This window comes from Poecilia latipinna, unplaced genomic scaffold (genome assembly GCF_001443285.1).
Source record: "Poecilia latipinna isolate Pla-1442-1.1 unplaced genomic scaffold, P_latipinna-1.0 Scaffold1429, whole genome shotgun sequence".
NCBI lineage: Eukaryota > Metazoa > Chordata > Actinopteri > Cyprinodontiformes > Poeciliidae > Poecilia > Poecilia latipinna.
In genome coordinates this window covers 50837-62350 of record NW_015114045.1, presented here as the reverse complement: position 1 = coordinate 62350, position 11514 = coordinate 50837, and the positions used below count along the sequence as shown (strand labels likewise).

The following is an 11514-nucleotide window of genomic DNA, read 5'->3' as shown; positions in this document are numbered from 1 at the left end:
TTTTTTAAACAAAAAAAAATCCAAACCTTTAAAAAAACATTTTTCTGGAAAAAAAAAAAAAAAAAAAAAAAATCTTTAAAAGTTCTTTGCTAGATTGATCAAATTTATTTGAAGAACGGCTCACACATTGTATGAACTCTGCTCCGGACACATCTGACACTGACATGCCTTTTACTCACACTTGGTCTTCTGCTTTTACTTTAAATAGATATTTACATTGCTACATTACTCTAGAGTTTTTTTAAAGGGTTTGTTTGCTCTAGAGGCCTTTATTTGACAGTTGACAGGAAAGTGTGTTGTATGTGAGAGAGCAAAGGTCATCGAGCCAGAGCTCGAACATGTGACAGCCGCATCGAGGACTAAGGCCTCCGTACATGGATTGCATTTTAATATTAAACCAAACCTGACAGTAACCTGACTCGCCCATGCCCACCATTGTGATCTATTCCTTCTTTTTTAGATTTACAAAAATGATGATGTTGCTGCGATGTTCAGGCAGCAGAAGAGGACGCAGCAGCGCACACATGTCCTCCCTGGAACTGCAGACGAAGACCAAGTAATCTACGAAAACAACCCGACTGAGCAGATCTACCTCAACCATTTCATTTAAACCAAGGGAGATGAAGGGTTGGCAAAGCCAGCTCTTTGTTAAAAGACAAATAATTATTTCCACAGAAAACTAGAAAATGTTGTCTGCGTTAAATCGTCATCTCACTTCTGGTGGGAGTTTGAACTTTAGCTTTAAATGTTTATCTCACTGCATATTTTTGCTTTGCGCTGTATTAATGAAACCTGTTGGACATAAAAGGACAAAAATAAAAGCTAAAGGTTTGTGAATTTTAAATGAAACATTTTTGCTAACAGCAAACAGCAAACAATATGTTTCTCTAGGCTTTGCAAATAGGAACATAAGAAATCAGCTCAGTCAGTTCTGAATGAATTAAAGAAAATAATAAAGGATAGAAAATGCATTTCTTCCAGATGTGTCAATTAGGAACACATCTCTGCATTTCTTACGGTATTAACTTGTTACTGAGCAAAGAAAACACCACTGACTGTCACACTTTGTGCAAACACATGGTGCACGGTTTGCAGTTCACCATGTGCCTTAAAATACAAACAGAATTAAGATTTTATGGGGGGAAAGTGATATTGACACCTCAGTGCTTGAAATCATATTTCTTTTTACTCGTTTCATGCATCTTGTAATGAGTCAGTTTTTACATAGCAAAGACATTTAATTATTCAAAAAGTTAAACTTATGTGACTGTATTTACTACAGGCAGCTACAATTCTGTCAAATTGAAGCTGAGTATGTCATGAATTTCAGTGTTTTACAAAAAGAAAACAAAATAAATAAAAAGTCATTTTAAACCATCCAATAATTTGAGTGAAATGTTGAAACCAATCAAAATAAAAAAACTAAGAAATGTCAACATCGTATTGCCATTTCCTGTTTCCCCCTGATTGAAACTTGTTATTGCAGAATAACGTTGGACTCCCAGAACCTGCATATAAACTCAAACTAGTCTTTGACCTGTGCGTCCGCTGAAGGTTTGTGTAGGTGTGGTCTGGAGTAACCAGGGTCCATATCTTTAAAACAAAGACGGGGAGGAACCTGGGATCTTTCCCTCTTCGTTCCACACTACAGCTGAATAATCTCCACTGCTCCATTTAACCTGACTCCAGGCAGCTCTTCATTATGGCCAGCAACTGTCGTAAGTTTTAATTTAGCTTAGCATGGGCTTCACTGCTGTGTTTTATTGAAATATGTGTATAATTTTCTGGATCTATTTTTGGTTTCATTCTCATTTTGGCACTTAGTCGCTGCAGTCAGAGGTGTAAATACATTTTGGTTTTGAAATTCAATACTTATTCAGATTCTGTTTTCCTGATTTTATGTCATTTTTTTGTGACATTATAAAAATAAAATATTTGCATTGTAATTTTTTTTTATTTTTTTCACAAATCACGAAAAGAAACAGCAAAAGCTTTCGGCAGAGATGTAAAGAGTAATTTCACACTTTTGGACAACTTTATCTTGGATTGAATACAGTTCTATCAAATCAAAAGTTTTGGTAACTTTATTTTCCAAAATAATAATAAAAAAATTATTTGAGTAATTTGTTTGGCAAACAACAAATACATCCTGATGAAGAAAGCGGTTTATAGCAGACTTTCTTAGGTTAGTTGCCAGGTCAGTTCTTGAACGTAGAAGTTAATCTAAACATATCCTCACACATTCTCTTCAACAGAGTCCAACATCACAAATAATGAGATGCTGAGGATCATCATGGTGGGAAAGTCTGGAATCGGGAAGAGTGCCGCTGGAAACACCATTCTGGGACGGACATGCTTCCCATCTAAGTTCAGTCCCCGATCTTTGACGACTTTCTGTGCCAAACAAACTGGTGAAGTGGATGGGCGAATGGTTGCCGTCATCGATACTCCAGGTCTGTTTGATACGAGGTTTGACCATGAAAAAACAGCCAAAGATTTGGGTCAGTGTATTTCTTATGCTTCTCCTGGACCCCATATCTTCATGGTTGTCATCGCACTGGGCTGATTTACTGAAGAAGAAAAACAGACAGTGCAAAAGATTCAAGAAGTCTTTGGAGAGGCTGCAGATAAATACAGCATGGTTCTCTTTACTCATGGAGACTTACTTCGTGGCACCAGTATTGAGGAGTTCATAGCAGAGAGCCCAGAGCTGCAGGAACTCGTAGCCAGATGCAACAACCAGTACCACGTCTTCAACAATGAGATGATCGACAAAAAGCTTCAAGTCACCTCACTGCTACTGAAGATCACAAATATCGTGGAGAAAAATGGAGGGAGCCACTACACCAACGAGATGTTCCAGGAAGCTGAGAGGGCGATTGAAGAGGAGAAACAACGCATCCTCAAGGAGAAAGAGGAGGAAATACGCAGAGAAAAAGAAGAAGCGGAGCAAAAAATACGGGAAAAGTATGAAGAAAAGATAAAGAAAATAAAAGAAGCTCAAGCAAAGAAAGAGCAGGAAGAGTTACAGAGGAAATTAAAAGAGCAAAGAGAAAGAAAAAGGGAATTAAAAGAACAACAAATCTTAGCACAGAAACAGCAAGAAGATTTATTGAGGAAATTAGAAGAGCAAAAAGAAAGGGAATTAAGAGAACAAGCAGAAATGCTGAGAGAACAGTTCAAGAGAGAGGCTAGACGGGAAGCTGAGGAGCGTCGTCGTCGTCGTCGCCATCGTAGACAGTGCAAATCTATGTAACTCCTCATTCTGTGTCCTGCCCACATTTCAAAGTATTTGATTAAGTCTTTCTAATTTCTGGTGGCTTTATCCTGGCATTGCTGTATCTCATAACTTGTGTACTCTTAGTTAGTGGGTAATGACAACAACAGCTGATCTTAGTATTTTGCAGGAAATAGTTTAAATTCTTCCACAATTGTTGTTGCTTTTCTTTGTTTTATTCAGCTCAGCTCTACATTGTCATCCCCGTGTTACAAGTTTTTAGTGTTGATGATCACAACCTTTTTGGCCCTGCTGCTAACACAACAATATGTCTGCAGTCTGCAGCTGCTAGCTCTGCAGTATTGATGGGCTTTGGACACTTTATCATCTGGTACAAGCAGTAGACGCTAAATAAATAAAATATCTTTTACAGAAACACTAAAGAGCTGTACACACAGGCCAGGGGACATAAAGTAACAACTACTAGTACAACCATGGTTTAAATAAAACCCGTCCCTTTTAAATTCTAGGGTCTAACATACTGTTTGGTGTGTTCCTAGAGTTTTCACTCAGTTCTCTATCTTGTCTTTATCTTTCTTTAAAACAATATGACATTGTAGAATCAGGGGTAAGTGACGTTGTTCACTTGAGGGTAGACTTAGGGTCTTGTATATAATTTATCTGCTGTATGAACACATCATAACACATCATAATTCATAAAAATTGTACTTTGCTTTTACTTTGGTCGCAAAGGGCAATAAGGAGGCTTTTGAGGTCAGCAACAGAGATGGCTGAGAGATAAAAGACATGCTAAATCAGCAGCTTTGTACATGTTCATTTGATATTTTTACTTCTTAACTTTATGTCCACGTTTAATCACTCATAACTTTTATATTGGAAAGAGACACTTGCAAAGCTCAGAGATGAATGATTTATCAATATTTTCAGATGAAAACAAAGAAGTCTTCCCCTAACAATGTCAACATTCAGCAACACGGCTGTTGCTGAATGTTGACTTTGTAAAAACTACTCCACCGATACTTCAACCCCCAGGTTCTTCCCACAGACCTTTGAATGCATGAAGCCTGGCTGAACTCCAAATCCATCTGCAGTATCATTAAGGCTTATCTGAAGCAAAAAAGACACTGCTACACAGGAATGCACTGAGACTAAAACAGCAATTGACAATGTAATCCTGATATCTGTGTATCTCACAATGTGATATGATGCTTGTAAAAGTTAACGACACAACCTATAAACATTGACTCTTTTATGCTCTTCTACTCTTTGAATGATGTGCATTGTGTCATTTTTATAGGACAACCTGTGATTGGATAGTTGTTTTTTCATTCAAATGAATTTGTCATTTCAAAATTTACTCAGTTTGTCTTTTTTCTAATATGTATTGTAACATCTTTGACAATATCTGAGTCATATTCAATAAACCTGAATATTTGTTCCGGTGAGGCTTTGTGAAGATTTTTGTGATTAAAAGTTCCTATTGAACTTTAACCATGTAGTAAACACATTCTCCATTAAGCCCACATTTCTGTACTGAAAAATTGATTTTACTTTGATCTGATATAATATCCTAATTCAGTAAAAATTAGATGTAAGTGATAAATCATCATAATGAAATGAAGGTCTCAAATCTTCACTGTCTGTGTTTTAAATCTTTATAATATATTTTGTGAATTGAAATACTGAAATAAATAACATTTTCAATAATATTCTAATTTTTGAATGGGTCTGTGTAAGAACTGTTTCCATTTTGGACGATAGTTAGATATTTTAAAGCGCTGTCACTAGTTATTAATCGAGCGCCGATCAATAAATCTGATAAAGAAATTATTGCTACTCTGCAGCAAGTGGCTAAAGGGATGTGAACATTTACATAACTGAGAGGTTTTGAATCATTTAAACAGACATATTTATTTTGCTCCAGGAGGAAAACCAAATAAATCATGCTGATTAACACTAATCAGATCATTAAATAACAAAGTCTTGGACGAGACATAATGTATTTTCAATAAATCACTTTTGATCCTGATTTTCTTTACGAGCAAACCAAAGATTTACTTTTATGACATTTTCAGTAAAGACCAGTGAGAAAGCATTACGTTTAGCAGTAAACATTTTAAAATGACTCGCTTTGTTAAAAAAATAAATAAATTCAACCAGTGCCTTCATGACAAATTATTTGACTCTCTTTTATGATTCTGTGTCGATAAAACACTTGATTACCACTATTTAAACATTGTCAATCCAAATTTAACAAACATTGAAAAGATCTCTAAACCTGTCGGTGTTTTGTTTTATTCAGAAAAGTTGAAGTTGTACTTCTTTATCTCGGCTCATTCACCAGGCTTCTCGTTTGTGCGTGGCAGCAAAGCTGAAGTACGATCTGTTCTTCTATGTTTGGATATGAGTGGAGGGTGTGAGACTCGGCAGCACGGTGCTGAAAACATAAACCAGATTGTTTCCTCAAAACGCTCCTGAGAGCAGATTAACTTTACTTCTGCTTTAGTTGGTCAGTTGCCTTGAGGAATGCGAAGATGTGGAGCCTTCACAACTTGATCCTCACATGCAGTAAGTTAAATTATTTGATCTTGAATTTGTAGCTAGAATTAGACATTTGAACATCTGAGCTGATAGTTAACGACCTGCAGACATTAGTAGCATTGGACTCAAGGGAATTGAACAGGTAAAAATGGTAACTTCCACTTATTAAAATACTAAATTAATACTATCTTCTCATTTTAGCTGCTGTGAGTTGTGTGACTGGTGATGCAATAATCCCTGTGTTTGGATATGAGGGCAGCGATGCAGAGGTTCCCTGTCCATATCCTGTGGGATATGAGGATTATGAAAAGTACCTGTGTAAGAACGACTGCAAAAACAATGATGACGTTCTTATTAGATCAAAAGGAAATGACGATGACTACTCAACCGATGATGACGTTCCTATTGGATCAGAGGAATATGAAGATGAATACTCACCCGATGATGACGTTCCTATTAGATCAGAGGGAGAAAACAACAAATACTCCATCTACCATGACCAAGAAGCTCTAACCTTCACAGTGACCATCTCTGACCTTCGATTTGATGATGCTGGAAAATACTGGTGTGGAGTGACCAGAACAGGAAACGATATCTACACTGAAGTAAAGCTGGAAGTTAGAAATGGTAAAAAAAAAAAAAAAAAATCTGTTTTTACACATTTTATTTGACATAGGACCCTAAATCTAATGAAACATTGTGACAGATACAAAGCACATGACTAGGCTTTCAGTGTATTTTGGATGAAACACGACCTGGAAAATGTAACTTCTTATTTTAGTTCCCTTTATCTCTCTGCTGTGTGACTCTTATTCAGAGCTATAATATCAAGGTTTGACCCTATTAAACACAATTCACTGCAGATATAATGGAAAGAAATTTTGGTCAGCACAGCAAAATTGAAATTGAAACATTCTCAGTCATGATCTGTAAATTTGTTTTATACAAATGTAATTTGTTACTGTTACCTATTGTGATTTTAAAGTGTTGTTTATCTTACTGACAGACATGTGGGTTGGAACGCCGACTAAAATCCGAGGCAATGAGGAAGGATCGGTGTCCATCAACTGTTCTTATGAAACCGATGATGTCAACAACCTGAAGTACGTCTGCACAGGAAACCGGCGCTCCGTATGTTTACAGCAAGCAATCATCACCTCTAATAACACACAAGATGGACGATTCAAACTCACTGATGACAAAAATGAGAGAGTTTTCAGAGTCACCATTTCCAGACTGAGCCTGGGGGATTCTGGGTCGTATCTTTTTGGTATCCAGAGAAACGCAGGATGGGATGGTTTCTGTGCTTTTGAGCTGGAGGTCAAAGGTGAGACATTCAAACTTTACATTAACTCTATGGATTTCTGAAGGGCAACAGCTGATATGTTTATTTTCTGTGTTGAAAACAACTAAATGAAAAAGACAGATCTGACAATGATTCTTCTATTTTATAAATTAGACTGGTGCTGTGTGACGTCCAAGTACATGAAAGGCATCGAGGGACGTCAGATAACATGGCAGTGTCCTTATCCACGTGAAAATCGTAATAACAGGATGTTTATCTGCAAAGGAAACCAACGCAGGGACTGTACAGACATGATGGGTCAAACGAGGTTCGCAGTGCACAGCGTTTCTTCCAGCTCTTTCTCTGTTACCATCACAAACTTGGAAGCAAGGGATGCTGGGACATACTGGTGTCGATCAAACTCAGAGTGGAGTGTTGGGAGCTACACCCAGGTTCATCTATCTGTAGGTAAGAGCAAAACACAATATAAATAGTTTTTATTAGTCAACTGTGGGACTTCCAAGATGTGACACTTTGACCGAAAAATAATCGGTTATTATTCTTGATCAATATAATTTATTTCCTCTATAAAATAAATTAATGCCATGAAGTTAAAATGAGAACTGTGACAAAAACAATAAAAGCAGCTGGTAAGACATTATGGTGTTGGACTGATTGTTTATATGAACATGAGTATCTGAATTTAATGCGTTTAATTGTAACTAGTCTGGCACAAGAATTGTGTTTCTGTGGCAAAGTGTCATTTTTTCATCCAACTTATTTCCTTGTTTGCTTCAGAAAAAGAACAAATTACAGAAAATAAAGTGCTGAAGGATCTGCAAAAACAGAAACAGACGGAAGGTGAGACATTAAATGACGGGAACATACCAGAGACGAACAAGACGAAACAGGTTTTATCACCAATATTCTTTTCAGTGCCCCTTTTGCATTACGCTATTTTCAATGCGTCCTCAGTGGAGCTTTTAACACATCTGAGCCTCTAAACAAGCTGTGTGACTTATTTAGAAAATAGTTCACGGGTTTGGTGTGAGATTTGAAACACAACAATCAGCAACATGCCATAAAGTTCATACTAGTATTTTTCAAACTTTGGACTTTGCTGCATTTTTGTGCAAAGAAGCAAAGGAAGCAGATTTTCCATTTTCTAGGAACATTTTTAGTTGATCTCTAATAAGATATGGACTCAATAAAAGAAAAACTGATAAGATGGCAGGAAGGAGAGAGAAGGAACTGACCAGGTTTGATCTGGAGTATTTCTTGTATTATAATGTCTGACATGTATTCACAGGAACACACTTAGCTTTCAACTGTTTAGTTATTTTGATAATAGTCTATATAAACTGAAATGTTTTCCTTTATGAGAAAAGTTTTGCAAGAAAAAGAAGAAATAAAAAGTATTTTGAGTGGATTTATTTTAAAGCTGCAATGATGCTTAGATTTGTAACAAACAGCCAATTGTAAAAAGAAACAAAGGCAAGATGAAGTGAACTAAAAGTATTTTTCTGCTACAGCGTATCGTCTCCAGACAGTGGCAAAGGTCACCACAACTCAGACAGCAGCTGACGTCTTTGACGAATCTGATCAAGGTACAGAGCGGAGAGACAGTCTGACCATCAAATTATTTATCTGATTTAGTCATAAACTACAACTTCAAAGTCAAAACCACCAAATTAAGATACACATTTAGAACTAGGCTCAGTGAGATGAACTTTATTGTGCTTCAGGTGTTTAATCTGTTTTCATCTTTATATGCACCTTAGGTGGATATTTCTATGGGCTTATTGCTGCACCTCCTGTTCTACTAATGACAGTGATTATTATCATCCTGGTTGTGTGGAAGAAAAAACATCACAAAGTAAAAGGTGAGTTGAGTTTTTCCACTGCCAACAACAGCAAACACTTCTGACAGCTGATTTTGTTTTATTGTGCTTTTCTTTGTCAAAAGCAGAAGTTGCTGCAAATAGATGCCAAGATGTGGCAGCAGACACAGAGGAAGCAGATGTAAGAAAATTTAATGTTTACTTATTTGCTGGAAGGAACAATGTTAATTTATCCAATATATATTAGTTTTATACTTCAGCTTTAATCTCCCACAGCTATAGGAAAAAAATATCACCCTGGTGTCTGATCTAAAAAAATAATACCTTAGCTTTATGGGGGAAATAAATAATAAGTGGATGTATTAATTCATGATTTGTTTCTTCTTTTGTAGCTTTATGAAAATCATGGTGATCCTGCAAAGCGCTCACATCAGATGGCCTGCAAAGAGCAGAGATCAGTTCACTTCTTTAAGGACTATGAAGATGAAGCTCAAAATGGAAACATTTCAACAACTGAGGACATTTACTGCAATGAGTTCTTCTTAAAAACTCAGAGATAAAGAGTGAGCCAAATATTGGGTCTGACCTGCATGTGGGTATTTGTGTGAAGCTGAAGCTTTTTATTGAATTCCTAAACATCATCATCATCATCTTAATGCTGCTGGTAGTGACAACTTTCATGAGCTTTAAAATTCTGCTTTTTCATTACTTCATACTAACAAACCTGCAGTTCTGTTTTCTTATAAACGCAATTTTAAATCAAAACAAATAAACGACTAATATCATGATTCTAGTGTGTCAGTATGATTTTGAGTGAGTGTAAGGCCAGGTCGACATGGAGCCTTTTACTGACGGTTTCATTAAAAATAGTAAAAAAGAAAAAGAAAGAAATACAGAAAAGTTACTAATGGGCATAAAACTCAAAAGGCTGGATGCAGAAGACATCCAGTTGGTAAGATTTAGAGAAGAAAACGCTTTGGATTATTCTGTGTTCATGAAGAGTTTTCCTTAAACAGACAACATTAAATGCCTTGAATTAGTGAAGTGGTTGTTACAGGCAATAAGGAAGGATTTAAAAAAAAAAAAAAAACTGCTTGTTCAGTAATTTATTGAGTTCTGCTTCACCATTGCACCACTAGGTGGTAGTGTTGCTTTAGAAAACTTCCCAGAATACATTTTCTATCAATGGTGACAAGTTTGATTGATGGTAGATCAAAATATTTGATGCAATAATGTATGTGATGTAACACCTATAGCTGAGATGTATTCAAAAATAACATTAGTAAAAAATATTATATATGCAAAGCATAATATATTTGATTTCTGCGAAAAGGGAAAAATAATTCCTTCTTCTGAAAACAGAATTAAATTTATTTCTTTCTAATCATGTCCAAACAGGGGAAACAATGTGAAATAAAGTTAATATAATGTAGGCACCTACCATATGTACCTATTTCTGGGGATAATTTTGAGAGTTGACATAGTTTGATGTGTGCTGTCAAACTGAGCTATCTTTAATGGTTTTTTCACAGGTTTAAATAAAGAGATAATAATAAAATATAAAATAAAACAGACTGCTCCACAGCGCAGTTATAGAAACAGCACAATAACAAAATCAAAATCAAGATTTTTTATTTGTTTATTTATTTTTGCTGATATAAACCCAATGCTGCTGCTTGTTTGGTACTCTTATTAAATAAAATGACTTTAAATCGTCCACATTTTTCATATACAGTGCATGATTTTTCTCACTCATGAGGTCTGTGGACACATATAGTGGTTACTGAGCTCAGCAGTGGAGAATAAGCCACTGTGGTTTTACTTGCAGTTTCCTGCCTGCTTTTGTGTGACTGTGGTCTTGAGGAACATCATGACGTAAAGCCTTCAAAATCTGTTGGCTATATACAGTAAGCTATGTTATTTGTTAAGATATAATACAACTTTTACTTAGTGAGTTGATTCATTACCTTGTGAGCAGAGTCATTCATACAGCTGTATTTGTAAATGTTCAAAAATGTAGAGATTTTTGAATCTCTACTTTAATCTCTTAATCTTTAATCAGTCGCCAATTAATGCAATTGGTGGCTGTGACGGAGGAGCCGTCACGAGCTGGGACTTAATTATGAGTCCGTGTCAACATGCGAGCACATCTATACATAAACCTACACAATCGCTAACCAACTTCTGTTTCTGCTTCGGTTGGCATCATCCTAACTTGTTTTCATTTCCAAACGTTTTACTAGTTTTGTTTTCAAGCAGAGTTATTTCCGGGTGTGGCACGCCAGGAGTCAGGTGATGACGTCATCGGAACATACCGAGTGTTCTCTATTAAATTGATTATTGTATTCTTGATTACAAGTTTATTTTATTACTATTATTATTATTATTTTGTACCCTTTAAGAGTTTATTTGGATTAGAAGTGTTTTGTTTGCTCGGTTGGTCTTTCTGTGGGCGGAGCCTGTGGCTTTAAAAGCAGGGCTCTGCGCCACAGGGAGGCAGTCTGTGGCTAGACTCCTGTCAGATCACATTGAAGGTGATGGTCTCTTACCTTGAAGGTACTGTTTTGTCTGTTTTAACCTGCCTGGATGTCCCTGTATATATATTCTTC

General features: G+C 36.2%; 1 protein-coding gene and 1 pseudogene across 1 annotated transcript in view; both read left to right on the top strand.

Annotated features, from left to right (window-relative positions):
* Positions 1–803, top strand: part of LOC106962543 (polymeric immunoglobulin receptor-like) — a 9717-nt gene extending 8914 nt beyond the window's left edge. The window contains exon 8 of the mRNA XM_015057013.1: positions 461–803. Within this exon, the coding sequence (XP_014912499.1) occupies positions 461–610 (150 nt within the window). The 3' untranslated portion in view covers positions 611–803. The remainder of the gene's footprint in view (positions 1–460) is intronic.
* Positions 804–2240: 1437 nt separating this feature from the next.
* On the top strand, positions 2241–3256 carry LOC106962549 (GTPase IMAP family member 4-like; annotated as a pseudogene).
* Positions 3257–11514: the final 8258 nt, after the last annotated feature.